General features: G+C 31.0%; 1 protein-coding gene and 1 long non-coding RNA gene across 4 annotated transcripts in view; one reads left to right on the top strand and one right to left on the bottom strand.

Annotated features, from left to right (window-relative positions):
* Positions 1-22,486, top strand: part of PolZ1 (DNA polymerase zeta catalytic subunit) — a 45,812-nt gene that overhangs the window by 16,968 nt on the left and 6,358 nt on the right. For all 3 annotated transcript variants that reach the window (XM_016055453.4, XM_016055454.4, XM_016055455.4), the window contains exons 13-16: positions 353-10,698; positions 19,586-19,696; positions 19,806-21,395; positions 22,297-22,434. In XM_016055453.4, coding sequence (XP_015910939.3) covers positions 353-10,698; positions 19,586-19,696; positions 19,806-21,395; positions 22,297-22,434 — 12,185 coding nt within the window. The remainder of the gene's footprint in view (positions 1-352; positions 10,699-19,585; positions 19,697-19,805; positions 21,396-22,296; positions 22,435-22,486) is intronic.
* Positions 17,876-18,563, bottom strand: LOC147807319 (uncharacterized). The gene is made up of 2 exons (XR_015435613.1): positions 18,426-18,563; positions 17,876-18,043 (listed from the first exon to the last, which is right to left on the bottom strand). It is a non-coding gene; the product is annotated as an uncharacterized LOC147807319 (long non-coding RNA).

Consider the following 22,486-nt stretch of genomic DNA (forward strand, 5'->3'; position numbering starts at 1 on the left):
TTTTTTTTCTTTTGCTGCAGGAGATTGTTTGGTCATTATTCTTTGACAAGTCTACTTAATTAATAGATAAAAAATTAGTTTAAAAAAACTGGAATTAAAGAAAAAATAATTTTTTATTTCTTTATTGTTTGAGTGGAGTCCAAGTTGTAGACAGTTCTTGTCAAATTTTTATTTTTAGGGTCTAGTTCTGTCAACTCTGTGAAGTTTATAGTTTTAGTCTTAATTGGTAATTTAATATATATTTTTTTTTAAAATTTAGCTTTCAAAAGCTAGCTGGAAAATGATAATTTAACTTTTCTTTTAATATTAGTTTTTGTTGCCATTTTGTAAAAGTTATATATTTCTTTTTTAGTTCCAAAACTGTCAAAAGAAGGTGGTGACATAACCCCTCGTTGCCAAAGTGACTCAAATTTTAGTGATGAGCCCCCAATATTAGAGCCAGAAAATGATCTCACTGCTTGTGTCACTAATAATGAGAAAAGCCTTGAGAGAAATTCGACAGATTCAAATATCACTGCACCAAGTCATTTTACTACATCTCAAGATGAAAAAGAGAAAACAGTGCTTCCATCTGAGAACAAGGTTGTTGAGCAAATTACATGCATAGAAGAACCTAAGTTGTCAAAAGTAGAGTCTCCTGAACAAAAACAGAACTTGTTTTTGCCATGGAAATCTGTTGATTGCGGTGCATTTTTGAAAAATAGATCAAATTTAGAGGATTGTGCGATGTCAGAAAAATGTTCAAAAACTCCTACAGAAATAACTAGGGCATTTCAAACTTCCATTGTTAAACCATGCTGCGTGTCCCTTATTAGGAATAAATTCCTCGATCAATATGTTCAATCTAAGTCTTCAGAAATTTCATTAGAAAATCAGATTACTCTTGAAGCTCACAGTAAGCTTAAAGCAGACCTGAAAGATTTACCTCCTATGCCAGAATTTAAAAGAGAGGAAAAGAAAGATGGTAAATATGAACCATCAGATAATGCTGTGAAAAATACCAAACCATCAGTATCATGTGAAACTATTTCTGAGGATAGTGTTAGTACCAATTCATCAGGGCTTAGTATAGAAACAAATACTAGAGACTTTGTTCCACTATTTCCGAATGATAAGGAATTGCCACTAAAAGATAAGTCCAGTGAAATGTCGACTGTTACCCCATTTACTGAATCCATTTTCATGCCTCCCATTCAAATAAAACAAGAACCTTTATCTCCTGTAAATGATGAAGGTGATGATATAATTTACAATCCTTATGCAGATACAAATCTGTTTGACTATAAATGTCAAGAATCAACAAATTCATTCTGTGAATCTTATAGGCAGTTTGAACCTGATGTTTTCTCAAATAGTTTTGGGAATTCGTTTTTTTCCAAACACAGTTCAATTGAGAAATCGTTTTCCAGTCTTTCAAATAGTACTGAAAGTAGCAATCTGTTGCCTTTAATTGACACCTCCATCGTTAAGGTAGAAGAAGCAGAATTTATTTTGCCTGATTCCAATCAAAGCTCTTCAACCCACAGTAGCAAAGTGGGTAGTGAATATGTTAGGTTAAAAAAATTATCTGATGCCGATATTTTAAATTATACATCGAAATCTTCTGACTGTAATGACAAATTTGCTGGAAAAACTACTGCTAAGTCCAGTGTTAAAAGTTCATCCAAACGTAAGCATCTGTCATCTTCCAAACACAGAAGATCAGAAAAAAGTAAAAAGGATCATATCAAAAGTATTAATTCGAAATATATTGATCCAACAAAAAAGTACCCAGAAAATTCCCCTGACTTAAACATTAGCAAAGAGATCAGTCAAAACATGGTTTCAAAACCTAAAGAAATCAAAAATTTTCAAAATGAAATAGCGTCTATGGTAAATGCAGCTATGGACTCATTTCCTACAAATGATGGTTTAGATAATATTTTAATTAGTAATGATAACTCACTATATTCTGATGCATCTAATAACATCCCTCCACATAGTACTTTGCAAAGTTTTGGATTAAGCCATAACTCTGCAAAAAAGCTTAAAAGTTCTAAATTAAGTAATTCTAAAACAAACTCCTTTCAACCAGACTTTATGAAATCTTCTATGTGTGAAGTGCCATTGCCAATCTTTAATGGGACACTTATCAGCCATAAAAGTGTTCATGCCATTGAACCAGTTGAGAACTCTACTACAAAGCAGGATCGAATGAACCAGCTTGAATTCAAACAAATCCATCCATCTGGTGCTAACCTTTCTAAAAAGAGCTCAAAAAATTCAGGTACTAAGACTAAAGGTGAGAATCATGGAAAAACAGATAAATTCAGCGAAGAAGAATCGTTAAATAAATCAAAAGCTGATCATTTTGATAAACTTGTAGTAGAAGCTAACTCATTTTCTAATGAGCAGAGACTTAAAACGGCAACATCTTCCAAAAATTCTAAAGTTTCTCAAAGTTCTCTTATGAATTTAGATAAAGCAAGCTCCTCAAAGCTTTCTAAAAAGGCAGTGGAAGATTTTAAACGGAATCCAAAAGAAAAGCTAGATAAAAACAGGAAATTTGCAAGTGGCAAAAACAAAAAAGTTGAAAACGACAAAAGCAAAAAAGTAGAAAGTGACAAAAGCAAAAAAGTAGAAAGTGACAAAAGCAAAAAAGTAGAAAGTGACAAAAGCAAGAAAGTTGAAACCGACAAAAGCAAAAAAGTGGAAAGCGACAAAAGCAAAAAAGTGGAAAGCGACAAAAGCAGGAAAGTTGAAAAAGACATGTGCAAGAAGGTTGTAGTTGACAAAGTCAAAAAAGTTGAAAGCGACAGAAGCAAAAAAGTTGAAAGCGACAGAAGCAAAAAAGTTGAAAGCGACAGAAGCAAAAAAGTTGAAAGCGACAGAAGCAAAAAAGTTGAAAGTGATAAAAGTAAGAAAGTTGAAAGAGATAAAAGCAAGAAAGATGAAAGCGTCAAAAGTAAGAAAATTGAAAATGACAAAAGTTCTAAAGTTGAAAATGACAAGAGTAAGAAGGTTGGAAGCGACAAGAGCAAGAAAGGTGAAAGGGAAAAAAGCAAAAAAGTTGGAAGTGATGTAAGCAAGAAAAGTGAGAGTGACAAAAACCAGAAAATTGAAAGTGAAAAAAGCAAAAAGATGGAAAATGATAAAAACAAAAATACCAAAAGCAAAGAAATTAAATCTCTTTCTTTGAAGAAGAACAAACAAAAATTAAATGAAACTATGGAATCTTTAATCCAGTTAGATACTTCTGTTTCACCAACAAATTTTGTAAAAGCAGTCGAAGATATTAAAGGAAATTCTAAAGAAAATTTGCAGTTATCTCCCGATAAGAACAAGGTAGCTGATAATGACAAAAGCAAAAGTTCAAAACAAAAAGAAATTAAATCCCTGTCTTTGAAAAAGAATAAGCAAAACTTAAATAGGAATACTGCCTCTAATCCTCCCAAAAAGTTAGTTAATTATAGACTGCAAGATGATAGCATGCTAACTGAAGGAAAGCCAAATTTAATTGCTGATCCCAAACAAGATTCTGTGCAGGCATTAAAACAAGACCAATTGAAAAACTCAACTAACTCTCTTCTTAATAAAGGTACTGAAAATATACCAGATATGTTAAAAACTGCAAGCATGCTTGGAACAAGTAATGCGAAAAGTCTTCCACAAAAAGAAGTTGCCTTGCCCGCAAAACTGCCTGTTGTAAAGCTTCAAAAATTATCTTACAGTGAATTAATTAAATATAAAAATACAACAAAAGAGGAGCTGCCAGAAGCTGTTGACACATCATCCTCTCACTGTAGTTTATCTTTTAAAGTTGAAAATGATTGTACTGTAAAAGCAGAAAACAAAACTCACTCTTTTGAATCAGGGAAATTAAAGAAGCATTCAAAAAAATCCTCTGAAGGATTGATTAGTAAAAATATTAAGTCTGTCGAAAGGTGTGTAAAATGCAAGAAAAAAGCATTTAAATGTAAGTGCCAAGATAGCTTTCTAAATAAGAAAACTAATGAATGTAATTCAGTCACTTATCTAAAAGAAAAGTGTTCTGATGATATGACGTTTGGAGATAAAGAACTTGACAAAACAAATTTACCTGAAAATGATTTATCTCATAAAGCACCAATTTTTTCAAGCCATAACTCCAATGAAAATGCTGAATTCAGTTTCCGTACATCATCATTTAGAGACACTAATGATTCTGAAAATGAACAACTTTCTGGGGAGAATTCGTCCAAATCAGAAACTGCTCATAACATTCAAGATAATGGTATTATTTCACCCAGCGGAAATAATTGCCTTAATGAAGTAACTAATGATGGTTCACTAGAATGTCAAGAAACACAGCTCATTTTGGAAGGTGATACAAAGAATGTAATTTCTGATAACTCTATTGAAAAACACTCTGACATAGGTTCTGAGAAATGTGTCTCAGATTCTTATGAATCTAAAGATACTAAGGAGAATTCATCTGATAGCAGTACAGCAAACAGCAATGAGAATCAAATTTTAATAAATATTGAACCTGAACTTTCAATAAATCAAAGTATGCTGGAAAAAGAAGAAAGTATTGACTTAAATATTATTAGCCCAGAGGAAATCATATCAGAAATCTCAATTGAATCACCAATTCAGTCTATAAAAAATGATATTAATGTGAATTCCAATCATTCCAAAAACGATGCACACGGCATGAATAATATCGATGCTCCTGACGAGTCATCTTCTCCAAATATTTCGCAAAAGACACCTCAAAGACTTTTTTCGTGCGTTAAAAACACCAGTAATAAACTTTCTTTAAAACTAAATAAAAAAGAAAATTCTGTCACGAAGGCAAAAAATGTTTTGCAAAGTAGTGCAAAAAAGAAGTGGATGGTTGACAGACGTTTGTTTGGCGAAAGCAAATTTGCTGTCAAAAAGAAATCTAAAGAGCGTGTTTCTGAGATAGTATCTGATTCCTGCCTTCGAATAAAGCTAGGAAGCCCGGAAAATGCACAAATTGATAAACAAAGCATAAGCAAAGTCTTATTAAAAGGAAAGTTATCGCCGAATTTTAAAGACTCTTTTAATGAACCACCAAATTTAATTTCTGAAGAGAAAGTAAGTCGTTTATCAAAGCATTCAAAAATTACTAAGTGTGGTATTTCTGGTAAACAAAAAAATCGAATGCAAAAATTAAATCTCGGTGTAAAATCACGTCGTCGAAAAGTTAAAGGCCATTTGAAAGATGAAACATTTAAAACTAAGAGCAAAACAAAGCAAATTGATGTCACTCCAAAAATTGAGCCTGTATTTATTACTAGACATCCTCGTAAATGTAAAGAAAAACTTGTTAATGATTCAAAAAATCAATGTAATAACTCTCTTAATTCAAATAAATCCTCAGATCCATATAGTTCAGACGATTCTGTTACAATCATTGACACCGTAAAGCCTGTAAAAAGTCCTCATAAACACTCACATAAGGATAAAGGCAAACATTTAAAAACTGATTCTAAAAGGAAACATTCTTCTAACCATTTGTCACCGACTAAAATTCCCTCTGAAGATTTTAATGAAGGAACTGCTGTGTCGCCTAGTATTGGCATTCCTAAAATGAAAATTTCGCTGAAATGGTTAACTACACGTAATAACGAGACAAGAGTTGTAGTCGTAAATAAAGAGCTAAAAGGATTAGAAGATGGAAATAAAAGTGATAGTGACAGTGTTCAAGAAATATTTCGATATGAACCAGAACCACCAAAGACTAAAACCTTCAAAAGGAGAAGACTATCATCCAGTCACAAGAAAGACCATCGTGCTGAAAAATATCTTCAACCATCAAGCGAAATAAATGCTGCTTTTCATGATGAATCTAAAAAGATCGCACCTTTAAAAATCAATTTAGCATCATCTCGTGTGACTTGTGAAGAGGTGGAAAAAATCAAAACATTAACTTTGACACGAAATCCAAACTCTATTTCAATTGGTGAATATACTATTAAAAAAGAAATCCTTAGTGATGAAGAAACTCCTCAAAATGAAAATGACTTTGTTTTTCAACAATCAGTCCAACCTATTAAACGTGGCCGAGGAAGACCAAGGAAGGTACCTTCGTTGAATAGTCCTGTGATTGTTCAAAAAACTGCCTCCCCTCAGAAAGATGTTTCACCTTTAAAATTTCAGAGTTCATTTTGTATTGATAATTCATCTCCCAACTCAAAAATTCGTATTTTGAAAAAGCCTGCTGCTGAATGTGCAACCAAAATTGACAACTCACTGCATCCAGTTCCACATGACTATAATATTTCTACTTTTACACCTCAAATTATTGGTGGAGTTGTCATCAAGCAAGAGGTAGATTCGGATGGTTATGTTCAAGAAATTAAAATCCCTAAAAAACGTGGTCGTAAACCAGGCAAAGTTCATAAACAAGAATCTGCCTCAAGAACATCATTTGAAGTTAACAATGATACGTACCCTGATACAGAAACGTTATCAAGTCCGATCTTCAAACCAGCTAATAGGGTAATAACCAGAAGAGAGAGTTTACGACCCCGCCATGATGTAAAATACTTCCCAACAGATCAAAATTCTGATGAAGAAAAGGAAGATCTTCAAAAATCGCCAAGGAAAAGATCACGTAAGAATTCAGCTCCAGGAAAAATAAGCTCAGATTCAACTAAGGATGCCAACTTCACTACTAATTACAGGAGATTGCAAGTTCAAAATCTTTTGGAGAGTTGCAACTCTTTCTCCATCAACTTGAAAAAGCTTTCCTCCACGGACATTTCTAATTTAACTACCTACAGAAAAGAAACTAAACCACAAAATATGACTTGCCATATTAATAAAATGCCCTCAAATGACTCAGATGTAGAAATAATATCGGAGACTGTTGATGAAATCAATAAAGTCAGTAGTTACAAATATTCATCTGAACATTTGTCGAAAAAAATAAATATTCCTCAATCAAATGTGTCACCCCCATTTGACAATTTCTTACAGTATGGAAATACATCTAACATTCAACCTCTGTCCTCAAATTTGTCTAGTATACAAAATATGAATAATTATTTTGAGCCTTTGGAACAGTCACCTAAAATGAGGCCTTACAATGGTTCTTCAACAAGTTTAGCTTATGACCAATCTCAACAGGATGACTTATTGCCCCCTTGGGATATGCAGCAAACTTACAGTGATGATCCTGTTAAGCAAGAAATGTCTAGTCCAGTTGATTCAAATCCTGATGTTTTGAATTCAGCTTATTTCTCTCCATGTAATTACAACATACCGGAATCAACTTTGGAGCAAGAGAATGCTTGTAACTTTTCTCAATCTCAACCTAACTTTGCTGAACAAAATTATAATTATGGTACCAATGACAGGAATTATAGTTATCTTCCGGATTGTATGAATGATATGCCTAAGGCATATAATGATCTGAACAATCAGACCTCTATGGAAAAGTCATTTACTTCTCATCCTTCTATCCCTAACATCAACAACCCCATTCTGAATGATATTGATCAATTTAATTTGTCTTGCAGTCCTACCTCTAATCATCCATCTGCTTGTGAGGCAACCAATGTAAATATGTTACAAAAGCCTATAAATTCTTTTGAAAGCAATAAGAAAACTATTCCTCATTATCCGTTGGATCCGGGATTCACCTCACAAAATGTGCACAGCAATATTCCTGAATATATGAGGAAAGGATCACCCTCGTATGATCATGTAATGAATAATATGAATGATCTTACTTCTAACATTAGTTTTCATAATAGGCGTGAGGAGTCGATAAAGATAACATCTGATCAGCAACCATTTACAAATAAAGATTGCAGATTGAACTCTTCTCCACACATAAGGCATTTATCAAATCATATGCCTTTAGAAACCAGGCCATCTGACAATAATGAACTGTTTACAGCAAATAAAAATAATGTAGGTAGTGTATTAGATTCATCCCATGATGACTCCTCTTTTGATATAACATCAGATAAGATGGACATTTCTCCTGCTAGTGATGCATTTCTCATGGATGGTCATGCATTCTCAGATAACCAGTCTTCACCTAATGAAAACAAACTTACTGATAGCCTACAAATTCCACCTCGAAGCAATGAAGGTAGTATGAATTTTTTCAACAGGAATACTATAAAAAACAAAGCTCATCAATTCGCTCAACCAATTGTACCCAATTTTGAAAACAAAAGCTCTCATTTTGAAGTAAGAACTTTTGATTTATCAGAAGGTATGATTGAAAGCGATTCAGAATTGCATCCATTAGGCTCAATCGGCCTGAATCCTATCGAAGAATTCAAGAATAACATGACTCAAAATTTGAGTAATAGTAACATAATTACTAATTGTAGTAGTTTTGGAGCTAATAATATGAACTTTATCCCTACTTTGCCTGTCAAACCCCTAGTTCCTACTTATTATCCAGAAGTCACAACAAAAACTTCACAACCGCTTTATCCACCTGCCAATGATGCTCTAAGTGCAGGTGATTTTATCGCTCGTCCGGAAACTGTATCAGACGCAAATGCTATCATCAACCCAAGTAATGCAACTAGCCTTTTTGAGATTCCATATAACTGTAACATGATTTCTGTTTGTGATCCTTTAAGTGAATATTATGCAACTCATTCTTCAGCAAATCGTCCTAGCATAAATTTTGTGCCGACTGTGATGGTTGCTGAACCAGCTACTCACCAGGTCAATCTTCTTTATAACACTGCCCCTATCATTGTTACTGGAAGCTCAGTAAATGAAGAAACCTATTCTCAAAGGAATGAACTTGTTCAAAGCTGTTCTGTAAGTAGCACATCTGATACTGATACTCCAAGTAATGCTCAATCCATCATACAACCTAATGAGAAACTTGATATATTAAGTGTGGCTGTGAAGGAATGCAATATTGGGGAGGAATATGATCCTGATAATGAACTGATGGAAGAGGATAAAACTGTTTATTCTGAACCCGATTTACAGGTTGGTCGGAAAGATCAATTTTACTTCAAAACAAACACACCAAACTGTAACTCTCCTGATACTCTTTGTACAAATCTTGAAACCACACCAAAAAATAGTCCCTACTCCCGTGATATGCAGAAGGATTTTTTAGGGAGAACTCAACATAATTTTTCCCCTCAACTCAATGAAACCAGCACTATAGAAATAGATCGGAAACACCCAAATGATTTTGGGGTGATGGAAACTGCTGTTCCATCACCCCAGAAAAAACATAAACATACCTTAGGCCTTGTCAGCAGCGTGCCGAAAAGTGTGTTATGTGGTGATAAACAAAATCCCTCCCCTACTGATGAAATGGAAGTGCCATTAAGTTTCTCATCTAGTCAAATTCCATCCCCAGAACTTTTTAATGAAGTAGAGCTACATTCTAAGTTTGATGGCAGTGAAAATAATTCTGATGTCACCCACAACCCTTGTTTTCACTCTGATGAACAGCAGCATAAAAATAGAGTTTTGAACAATGATTCCCATAAAAACTGTGACAAAGTTATTTGTACATCTTCAACAAAGCACTCTCTGAATCAAGATAAAATCCCTTCAAAAAACTCAAAACCTTTTTTAGGCAAGCAGTTAGCTAGTTTAGACATAAATCAATTAAAAACTCAAAATTTACTTACATCTACACTTTTAAAGCAAATTGAAAAACGTGTGTGTGAAGAAGATATTCTGAAGATAATCCAAAAAACTGGCTCTCCAGAATTGTCTGAAAATATTGAAAATTTAGTTTCATTAAAACTTAGAAAAGCTTTTGAAAATTCTGATCTGATTTTAAAAGATAAGTTGAAGAGTGTTTTTGTGAATAATAAAAATATCTGCTTTCCTCTTTTTTCTCTAAAAAATAATCCTAAATCTCCTTGCCCATCTCCTGATAGTCAGAATGTTTTAAAAAATGATGATGAGTCTAGTTCTTTCACTTATAATGACACTATTCAGAGTTTTTATGGTGATGAAACATTGTGTGAATTAAATTCAACTTTGACTTTTAACAGTAATACACAAGTAGACAATGATGTGCACGATATTGAAGAAGTTACAAATAATAATAAAATGGATGATTTGAAAAAAAATGAAAAAGACTTCAATTCAACGTCCATAAGCCCTAGCATTTTACAACCATCAGAGAATCTCAAAGAACGAGGACTGAATGAATCCACTTTTGATAAATTCATGTATGTGTTTCCTAAAAAACCACCGAGACCCTCTGAAGTAAAAGATTGGGCTACCAGTAGTGGTCAAAATGAACGTAAATTCAAAGAAGCCATTAATTTAGAATCTCACGATGAAGAGTCCAACTTTTCAGAGGATTCTGTCACCGACGATATGATGTATCAACATTCTAATTTAAGCTCTGCATCTAGTACAGATATCAATGAAGATTCTGTTGTAGCAGCGTCTTCAGAAATGGAAGTAAAACGAAGCAGTGATCTTCCTGACCAAGAAATATCATCAGTTTCTATCTTGAAACAACATTCTACAAATAATTTAGAATCCACGCCCTGTGTTAGCAGAATGAAAAGAAGAACTTTGATTCCTAAAGAAATTGGCGTATCTCCTATTAACAAAAATAGTTTGTTGACAAGAGATGCAGATAGGAAAAAATGTTTATTTCCTGATGAAATCCTTCCTAATGAGAGACATCAGAAATTGAGCAAAACTGAACATGAAACTTGGGATAGAAAGCTCCGAAATGAAATGGTGAGATTATTATTTCTTTTTCTGTTATCATTTTTTTCCAATGCAATTTGCATTTAAAAGATTTATTTCTAAGTTAGCAACTTTCTTTTAAGAAATAAGTTAAGTATAACTTGTAAAATCTGGAAATCTACAAAAAACCAAAACATTTTCAGCAAATAACAAAAATTAGTTTAAGTTATCAACTGGAAGAAACTTGTCCAAATGCATTATTTAAGGATCTAAAGTTTAAATTCTTACGTAAAAGCTAGTGCTAGAGTCAATAAGTTATAAAATATTTAAAACAATATGTATATACAGTACAGAACCCGTTATCCAGAAATCAGAAAACCGGAAAACCAAAAAACCGGAACGAAATTCGATAAATTTTCCCGCCATTTTTCTTAAGAAAAATTTTTTTCCCCGTAAGATTTCAGGATTTTTTTTTCTTTTTTGAAAGATGTTAACTTACCATCATTTTGGAAATTATCATTAGTGCATTAATTCATTGTTTTTTCTTCTTTTTAAGATTATTTCCAAATATTATTTTTTAGTTGAGTTTGACAATAAAAAAACGGCTTTTTGTAGCGATTCAGAAAACCGGAAAAATCAGTTATCCGGAATAGCGATGGTCCCGATCGTTCCGGATAATCGGTTCCCTACTGTATTTAATTCTAATATACAGTGACCTTTCACTTATGCATCTTTTTAATTTATACGACGATTTTTATAGGTCCCAGTACATTAGATAGAAAAATAATGATAAACATCCTTCGCTTATGCGTCGCTCTAAAAATAAATTTTTCAGTTATGTGCCGAAATTTTAGGCTAACATTTTAATTTTTTAATCCTTTAAATATTTTTTCTTTTTTAAAAAAAATTTTAAAATAAAAATGAAGCAAATAAGCAATCCTTGTTTCAGATAAAAAGAAATATATGTTGTTAGATCCTATTGAATTTGCTTCTCCCTGTGACCTTTCATTTTTGCTGTTTCTGGAGAGACATTCTTTCTAGAATTTTTAATAGGGTGTCTTATCTGTTGCACCAACAAAAATGAAAGCCCATTCATCTTTTAGAAAATGACCATTCCTCTTGTCCAGAGGTTAGTTTTACTCCCATGCTGTTTTCTAGAAAAAAAGACCTGGAATATGAAAGATGAAAGAGACCGTGATCACTTACTTGCAGACAGATGGACATTATGAATAAATAAAAGGAAGTGATCTGTTTAGTGACAGAAGTACTTGAACCACTTATTGTGCAGCATATTATGATGTCGAGTACTTTTCTTAGAAATTTATCATGTGATATTTCACCCCCTCCCATAAAACTCAAACTTTTTGTGAAGAACTGTTCATTTATATCTAACTAAAACTTGTGAACGATGAGAACGTGGTGGATGGTACTGACGAGATGATAAAGTTCCTCCAAATCACACGGCAGTATTGAAAGCTTTAGACACTATTCCTGACTATTTACAATTAAATTTTGCTTCTGAAACCTCCCCCTTATCCCATTTATATGAACTGGAAAAAACTGTTTTTGAATAACGTCGGCAAAAACAAATACAAATATGTATTATGATTATTTTGTAGGAAAATAAATTGTTTTAAGGTATGTTAAATTTTTTCTTTGTGTAATTATAGTAAATACCAAAACAGTATAAATATTAACATTTAATCTTTAGAAACATATTTATTCATATTGTCACTGCGATTTACTTTGCGTTTTAGAATTTTGAAGTTTTTCACTGCGCTTTTTTCTCGTCCCCTTACACCGGTGCATAAGTGAGAGTTCACTATAGTATAATTTCTAATATAAATATGCTTTTTTTTCTTATTCGCTCAAAAGGCATTTAAATTTATTAATATCCAATTCTGAGACTCTTGTTATCAAATTTTAATAATGATAATTTTTTTTTTTTAATCACACGATTTTTTATTCTCAAACTTAATTGTCCTTATGATGAACAATATACACTTAATAAAAAGAAAAACTATTCTTTTTAAATGAAAGAAGATAGTAGTCAACAGCAGCTAAATACATTAAATGGACATAAATTATATATTTATATGCTCACTTTTAAGAGATTTAAATTGGTTGAGTTTCAGCTTCTGAATCGCTAAAATTTCTTTCATTAAGTTTAAAAAAAATTAAAATAGAAAAGCAAGCAAACATCTATTAATTATTAAGTGTATAAATTTATTTTAATGTTTACATAAATACTCTAATTTATTTTATTATATTGTCCTTTAGTTCTTCAGAACAGCCATCAAGCAAAATTATTTAATTTTTGCTTATGTTAATTGCTTTAAAATATATTATTATCATAATATTACTTTAAATTCATCTATTCCTCCAATTTTCAAATTAAAAATTTTATATCAGTAAAAATTTGACAAAAAAATTCCTTAAAAATTTAAAATTATTTGCTTGCAAATAAGTGTTTTAATTATGATCACGATAATAATGGCAAATAAATATAGAATTATATGTTAAAAAAGGGTACTATTACATGGTGCATAACGATTTTAAAAAGTGCTTAAAGGTGCTTTTTTCGATTTTTGTTTTTTAAAAACCCTTTAGGTTGCTTTTTTCGTTGGGTAATTTTAAAAGGTGCTTGATTCTCCCCCCCCCCTTTTTTTTTAGTATGTCGATTTTCGTTACATATTATGCAAAGTGCACGATTTTCACATTGTTCTATTCAATGTTTTTGCAATTCATTCAACCGCAATCCATTTCAGCTTACCGTCGGTAACATATGAAAGCGCCAATTATTTTACATCAGTGTTTCTGAACGGGGGCGTTGGGAATATGTATGTTTTGGGCGGTATGGGGGCGATGAGCATGTTATGTTATTCAAATTTAATTTTAATACTCCCAAATAAAATTATTAAATTAAGAATCATTTAGTTAATAAAATTAATAATAAAGAAAACAAAGATTAAATTAATATAATAAATTTAGATTATCTGATACAACATTAATACCAGCAGTAAAACGAACTTATGCAATACATATTCTCCTATCCGAATCAGCACAGCGTGTAGGCAATTACTGTAAATATCTCTGTTCAAGTTTGTATTTTCTCTAATCATGGTAATATTATTGTAAAGCTACCACAACGACTGCTTATATTCAAAATGTTTTTAACTCATTGTTGTAATTTCATGATGAATGTGATAGGGGCCGCAGAGCGGCCCAGGTGCCCAGTTGTTTTTAAATAAAGTAAGTAAGTAAGCACAGCGCAGCGCATGAGTCAGTAGTTTTTGCCTCTGACTCATTTCAGCCATTTGGTGAGAATTAAAGTGCATGCGCTTTTTGTAAAAATGTTCAATTTGACCCGTGTTTCTTATGATGGTTTAGTTTGCTTCCTAGCAGTTTCTTACCCAGTTTCGATTCGATTTCATTATTTATTTGGTCAGGTACGTTTGTGAATTAGTTCTTAATCGTAAATTATTTATTAATTTGAAAAAACAGTTGATTTTCTTTCATTCGTATTTTGCTGCCACCAACAATGTCGGTTTACACAAAGAAGTGTATTCAATACAGTGTCACATACTTGAAGTTTAGATTTGTTCAATCGCCCTCGAACTCTCAACTACCCATGAATTTATTTTATAACAAAGTTTAATATAATGAGACAATTGAGCCTTCTCATTAGCAGAAGCATTTGCAAAATATTCATCCTCACAAACAAAATAAAGATTTGTCATTTTTCTTGAATATCAAAGACAAGTTTCTGAAGGCACCTTTGACCTCAGGCTTACTGACAACCTAATCACAAAAATGTGATAATGGTTTGATAAGTTTTTGTAATATATCAAAATTAATTGCTAAATCTGGGTAATGTCATGCCATCGGCAAAGAATTGATACTGCCAGCTGTTAAGGAAGTTTTAGGAACAGTTTTACACTATCCAGCCTCATCCGATTTAATCAAAAATATCCCTTGCAATAGTGGGTCGACATGGTGGGTTTTTCGCCGTTTTGAAGAGGGTGGTACCAGATATTTTAGCAGTTCACTGCGTGATTCACAGACAGTATTTAATAAGAAAAAACCTCAGCTACCGTTTGCATCAGTCATTGCAATATGTTATATCTGCTGCAAACAAAATTCGCAGTGTTCTCAATGATTGATTACTCAGACAGCTGTTTAAGAAAAACTATGAAGAATATCGCTTGCTACTACACTGTGGCTCGCTGACTTTCCAAAGGAGCCTTGTCTCAATAAGTTCTTGAATATTTTCGACTCTGTGCTTGAGTTCCTCGAAGACAGAATGTAGCTCTGAGAGACAGATTGCTAGAATTTAAGATAGACGTTGGTGGATTTACTTGCAAAATTAAATGGTGTTAATTTGCAACTTCAAGGTGACAAACTCAATTTGATCCCTACGAAATCAGTTATTTCTACATTACTAAAAAAACTTATTTTTTGGTAGCAGAAATTTGGTTGGAATGAGTTCAACCAATTTCAAATCTTATCGTATCTTGAAAAGAATGGCGAAATTTCCTCTGATGATACACAAGAATATAGTTAACATCTTGACTCTTTGCACATGGACTTTTCTGACCGTTATAAATATGTTTTGTTCTGTTTCCTTCAATGGGTTATTAACCCTTTTTTGAATATTGAAACAGAAGAGGTTCAGTTTCAGGAGGTCAAACTTTCAACTAATGAAGCTTTGAAATGGTGATAACTCACAGAATTTTGGCTTCAAGGTAACATCAGTTGCCTCTACTCTGGACTGTCAAAATTCATTCTTATTTTCAATTTCCTTCCCTTTCTCCTACTTCGTCGAACGTGGATTCAGTGCTGTTATGGATCAAGTCACAAAAAAGAGAAATAGACACGAAATCATGCAACGAGGGGACTTGCGTCTTCACCTCAGCAAAAATATTGAGCCGAACGTTAAGAAATTGGTTATGAACCATCAAGTACAATCATTCCACTGACATAGTAACTTGTTGATTGTTTCGTTGATACTACTTTTATTTTTGGGTGTTTTTTTAATTATCTAATTAAGAACAGGTGACTCTTTTTAAGTATAGTTTTCTTTGTTGTACTATTTTTTTTCATTACCATATTTATTTTTATTATAACAAATAGACTGTGATTACCTGCCTGGAGAAAATTATTGAGTAAACGTACACATTAAATTTTTTTTTTAAAAAAAACAAGCAAATTTAACGTTTAAAAAATTGCCTAAAAATGCATCTTATAATTCAGCACACCCCCTCCGTCCTCATGCTCTAAATAACTGGATTATCACAAAGGGGGGCGTTGATATGTTTTTTGCTTATTAAGGGGGCGGCAACGTTAAAAAGGTTGAGAATCTATGTTTTACATGTTTGATCTAATACTTGCGAGTTCGCGTGTGTCTACTGAGCTGGGTCAATACCTCCTAGATGGAAGAAAGCCAAAGGACGGAAAACGATGACTCATACAGTTAGGCCCAGATTTGCTGATCACTTCTGACGAAGCTTCTCTTTTTCCCTTCTGTTTCTCGACACTTTTTCGTTACTCTTCTACTAATTTTTTACTTTCTACAAATTATTATTATTATTTTTTTTGTCTAGATTAAATGTTCTTAAATTGTGTAAAAATGCTTAATATATTTATTTGTTTTCAGAAATGATTAACAATAAATCAATTCTAACAAAAATAACTGTTGTGTGAATGAAAAAAAAATATTTTTTAACATTAAATATCAGTTTTATTTTATAAATTGGAAAATTTTATCTAACTTTTTGTTATAAAATGTATGGATTAAAAACAAAGAAATATATTTTTAAAGGGATTTTACACATTTATTATTATTATAGTTTTGACATAAAACTAAGAAAGGGGTCTAATTTTTATAATATGATACTTACATTTTTAGTAGATGATTATTTTGGATTTTAATGATTATGTTTTGCATGTTATTAGAACTAGAGCATACGAAATAAAATAGAAATTGTTTATAAACAATGACATAAAATGAGCTTAAAAAAAATTTAGAAAATCAAATGCAGTCTTCAAACAAGGTTTAGATAGTAAAAAAAAAACATATCAAAAGCATGATTATAATTTGTATTTTTTTCCTGTGGAAGTGTGATTGTTAGAAGTGATAAACTAAAATTAAAGTAAGCAACCTTAGATAACAAATATTTTATTAAATAGCAAATTCAAAAAACGATAAATAAAATGTAAACACAAATTTTACTGAAATATGTTAAAACTTTCAGTAACATTTAAAAAAGTATAATTTTTACCATCACACTGATAAACTAAAATAAAGTAAGCAACCTTAGATAACAAATATTTTATTAAATAGCAAATTCAAAAAACGATAAATAAAATGTAAACACAAATTTTAGTGAAATATGTTAAAACTTTCAGTAACATTTAAAAAAGTATAATTTTTACCCATCACACTGATAAACTAAAATAAAGTAAGCAACCTTAGATAACAAATATTTTATTAAATAGCAAATTCAAAAAACGATAAATAAAATGTAAACACAAATTTTACTGAAATATGTTAAAACTTTCAGTAACATTTAAAAAAGTATAATTTTTACCATCACACTGATAAACTAAAATAAAGTAAGCAACCTTAGATAACAAATATTTTATTAAATAGCAAATTCAAAAAACGATAAATAAAATGTAAACACAAATTTTACTGAAATATGTTAAAACTTTCAGTAACATTTAAAAAAGTATAATTTTTACCATCACACTGATAAACTAAAATAAAGTAAGCAACCTTAGATAACAAATATTTTATTAAATAGCAAATTCAAAAAACGATAAATAAAATGTAAACACAAATTTTAGTGAAATATGTTAAAACTTTCAGTAACATTTAAAAAAGTATAATTTTTACCCATCACACTGATAAACTAAAATAAAGTAAGCAACTTTAGATAACAAATATTTTATTAAATAGCAAAAATTCAAAAAAAATGATAAATAAAATGTAAACACAAATTTTACTGAAACTTTCAGTAACATTTAAAAAAGTATAATTTTTACCCATCACACTGATAAACTAAAATAAAGTAAGCAACCTTAGATAACAAATATTTTATTAAGTAGCAAATTCAAAAAATGATAAATAAAATGTATTTACTGAAATATGTTAAACTTTCAGTAACATTTAAAAAAGTATAATTTTTACCCGTCACACTGATAAACTAAAATAAAGTAAGCAACCTTAGATAATAAATATTTTATTAAATAGCAAATTCAAAAAATGATAAATAAAATGTAAACATAAATTTTACTGATATATGTTTAACTTTCAGTAGCATTTAAAAATAATTCTAATGTCATTTAATATCTCTTTTCTAATGTCATTTTCCTTGAAATGCATCTCACATACCTATAACAAAATGAATACAATATTTATATGTGCATTTAAAATAAATAGTACATACTATATTCATGTATGAAAAATTGATAGATTTTTGTAGAAAAATTAATAGATTTAAATTTCATAATCAAATAAATTACAATATATTATGGTCAAACAAAAATGTTTAAAGTTTGAGCAAAAATTTAATAAAATACTGAAATTATTAATATTTTTATAAAATAAAACTCTATAAAAATAACTATATATTACAATAGTTTGCGATATGATTGATAAGAACAACTTAATTATTGTAAATAATTTATCCACAATTTAAAATAATTTACTCTTAGTAAAAATATAATAAAGAAGCATAATTAAATTTTTAAAAATAAAAACAAATATTACTCACTTTAGAATTCTTTGCAACTTCAAAATCTCTTGGCATGGCGGCAAGCCATTTCTTACGTATTGGGAAATCCAAAATTTAATACTTTTGTACCATCAACTTTGTAAAATCCTCTGCAGTTTGGTACACAGCACTCATATGCAATTATTCATAACACTAAGAATTAAATTAATGCTGACATTTATAACATTTGTAGAATAAATATAAATTTTACGAAGAACGTTGACACCAGAACACAGACGGTTGTTTACAAATTCAAATCAAAAATATTCGCCAATTGGCTGAATGCCGACACAGGTTATAATACTTGAGAATATCGCCAATGGCTCGTTTGATCAGATTCGGAGTTTTTCGTAAAAATAGCTACCCTGACTGGTTTCCCTCTGGGCCTAACTCTACTACGTCATCATCGCCTATAGTAACCCGTTGTGAGGCTTGATTCCTTTCTTGCAAGATATTCTCCATTTCAGGCTTCATTTTCCACCCTCTGATATCGAACTGAAAAATATCTCTTGATCTTTTTATGGTGACTAATATAAACAAGAAAAGGGTTCTTTGTCAAAAACTGGTTATTTTATCATGCTCATGTAAATTCTGAAAATTATTTTGCATTTTGTTAATGTACATAGTGCTTAAAAAGTGCTTATTTTTTGTTGAAAGATTTGGCTATGCACCCTGTATAATTTGTTTTAATATCATTCAAAAGTGCAGTAACTTCTATCTTATTCTTTTTCTTTTTTTTCTTTTTTTTAAATAACAAATTCTCCAAGATATCCATTTTTGTCTTAATATGCATACTCATTTTATCTTACTTTTCAATAATTTGAATAATTTTATACTGACAGGTGTTACATCTTGTTTTTTTCCTAGAGTCATAGAAAAGGTCATATATTCTATATGAACATTGCAACAATTAAATTAATATTCCATGTTTCACTAAAGTTCATATTAAACCGATATAGTTTTTATACTTTATTTGAAATTCAATATTCTTTGCCATTCAAAAGTGTATTGAATTTGATTCTATTTAATATTGTAAATGCTAGCACAAATTTGTTTACAAACTGGGCTTCTCAGCTAAGAATAAATAAAACAATTTTAAATTTATAATTCTTTCGTTGTGTGTTTTATTATGTAAAATATAATAATGAATTGTTCTGTAGGACTTTCACCATAATGTAACATCATCCCAAATTGATGGACCAACACTTGACAATTCTAAAGGTTTTAAAGTGAACAGTATTAATATTGAAGATGTAAACGAAAATCATGAAGTATGTGTCTGTTTTTTTTTTTATATATATATGTATATATATATATATATACATATACAAGCATGTTCAGTCAATATTAAATGTAATAATTTATCATTTTTCTTTTAAGGTTCAACTTCTGACATTAATGAGCTTAGAAATTCACGTGAATACAAGGCACGGTTACATGCCTGATCCTAGATTCGACTCCATTTCTGCAGTTTTTTATTATATTTACTACGATGCTGGTATACATGAGAAAAAGATCCTTGGTGTAATTCATGTGGATTCCCTGCAAAGTGATTCATCAGAGAGGGCAATGTCTGATTTAAAAAATGTTCTGCAGTCTGAGAGAAAAGTACATGATTGTCAGTTTTTTTCTGTTCCTACTGAAATGATGCTTTTTGAAAAGTTGATTAGCATCATCAGGGAATGGGATCCAGATATTTTAATAGGTTATGAAATTCAAATGACCTCTTGGGGTTATCTGAAGAACAGAGCAGCAACTTTGAATGTTAATTTAATTTCTTTACTGTCTCGCCTCTCTGCCAAGAAAGTAACCAAAGGATCGAGCATTGAAATTGATCCCACCGTAACCGATCAGACTGCTGATCTTGATAGCCTAATTATACCTGGTAGAATAGTGTTGAACGTGTGGCGTATTATGAGAAAGGAAATTAATTTAAATACCTATTCTTTTGAAAATGTTTATTTCCACGCCTTGCATAGACGTACACCAAGGTATACATTTGACGACTTAACGTGTTGGTACCGAGGAATGAAAAAGAGTTTTGTAGCCCGCTATTATGTAACGAGAGTCATTGGCACGATTCAGCTTTTGGAAAAGTTTGATGTAGTGCGACGGACAAGTGAATTGGCTCGTCTGTTTGGAATTCAGTTTTATGATGTTCTTAGTCGGGGATCTCAATTCAGAGTTGAATCTATGATGCTACGAACTGCCGGCCCTCTTCTTTATGTTCCAGTGTCTCCTTCGTCGGTGCAACGCGCACATTCTCGAGCTCCGGAGTGTGTGCCATTAATATTAGAACCAGAATCAAATTTTTATACTGATCCTGTTGTGGTATTAGATTTTCAATCTCTTTACCCCTCTATGATCATTGCATATAACTACTGCTTTTCAACGTGCCTTGGTAGATTGGAGCATTTTGGTAAAAATGTGCCTTTTGACTTTGGGTGCACCTCTTTAACTGTTCCACTTCCTATGCTGCGCAAATTATGGAAAGAAAACAATATTCATGTTTCTCCGACTGGCATTGCTTTTGTTAAAGCTAATGTGCGTAGAGGTGTTCTTCCGGTTATGCTGGAAGAAATCTTGAACACCCGAATAATGGTGAAACGCTCTCTAAAGAAGAATAAGGATAATATTTTTTTGAAAAAGCTTCTTGATGCCAGACAACTTGGTTTAAAGCTAATAGCAAATGTAACATATGGTTATACAGGAGCTAGTTTCTCAGGTAGAATGCCTTGTGTTGAAGTAGCTGACAGTATTGTTGGCAAAGGGAGGGAAACTCTTGAAAATGCTATTCATATTATAGAAAACACTCCAAAATGGGAAGCCAAGGTTGTTTATGGTGATACAGATAGTCTTTTTATCTTGCTGAAAGGAAGAAGTAAAGATGAGGCATTCAAGATTGGCCAAGAGATTGCAGACGTTGTAACTTTGACTAACCCTAAGCCAGTGAAATTAAAGTTTGAAAAGGTATTTTTGGTTAAAATAAAATTTTACTTATGCTATTAATTTAAACTTTTTAAGTAATTAGTATTTCTAAACCTGTGGCCCACAAAAGCATTTATTATTGAAACTATTCTTTGTTAATGTATATTGTTAAAGCTATTAATTAATTTTGGTTTAAAATTTAATTAATTAATATTTTTTCAATTATTTAATTACAGAGCTCTCCCTAGGAATAAAAAAGGGCTGGGTTTTTCCTCACAGAAATAGACACATTGAGTTTTGAAAGGATTCCCTTAACACCTTGCAATAATTTATACAATTTCTATATCTTTTATAGTTTTTTCTGAAAATTATTAGAAAATGAGCATCTAAAGGTGAGAATTAGAAATGAACATTTTTTTTAAAAAAAGGTATTTATTTAAAAAATAATTTTAAATCACTTAATTTATTTATATACCTCCTAGAAAAAAGATAAACTTTTAAAAATTTAACTAGTTGAAAATAGTCCTATCAAAGTAAATATTTGTAATAGTAAACAGAATTAAACCTATAAACACAGATAATTTTTGTGTGTAATTGTTATTTTAGCAGTTAATTAATTTCTCTTAAAAATGGAATAAGAATAAAAAGGCAGTTTTTTTAAGGGATGATGACTTATTTTTACAGAGTATTTATAGGGATCAAAAGGCAGACAGGGTGGGCCACCCTACCTCACTTGGGGAGAACACTGTTATTATTTTCTTACGATAAAAGTTTTTAATTTCACTGCATTCCCTCATAACTTAGCTTATATGTTTTCTTAACTATTGAAATAATACTATATTCAAAAATTTATTACTATTCCCAGTTTAACATAAATAAAATTTTATTTTATTTCTGAAGTGTATATACAGAAGGTTTTTTATTTAAAATATTGTTCTTGCAGGTTTATTTACCCTGTGTTCTACAAACTAAAAAACGATATGTAGGATATATGTATGAAACTATTGATCAAAAAGTTCCTACTTATGATGCAAAAGGCATTGAAACTGTACGGAGAGATACTTGTCCTGCTACTGCCAAGGTAATATAGCTTTCGTTTATGAATACATTCTACTTTACCTTGTATTTTTCTT

Source organism: Parasteatoda tepidariorum, chromosome 7 (genome assembly GCF_982258835.1).
Source record: "Parasteatoda tepidariorum strain Cologne lab strain chromosome 7, Ptep-v5.0, whole genome shotgun sequence".
Lineage (NCBI taxonomy): Eukaryota > Metazoa > Arthropoda > Arachnida > Araneae > Theridiidae > Parasteatoda > Parasteatoda tepidariorum.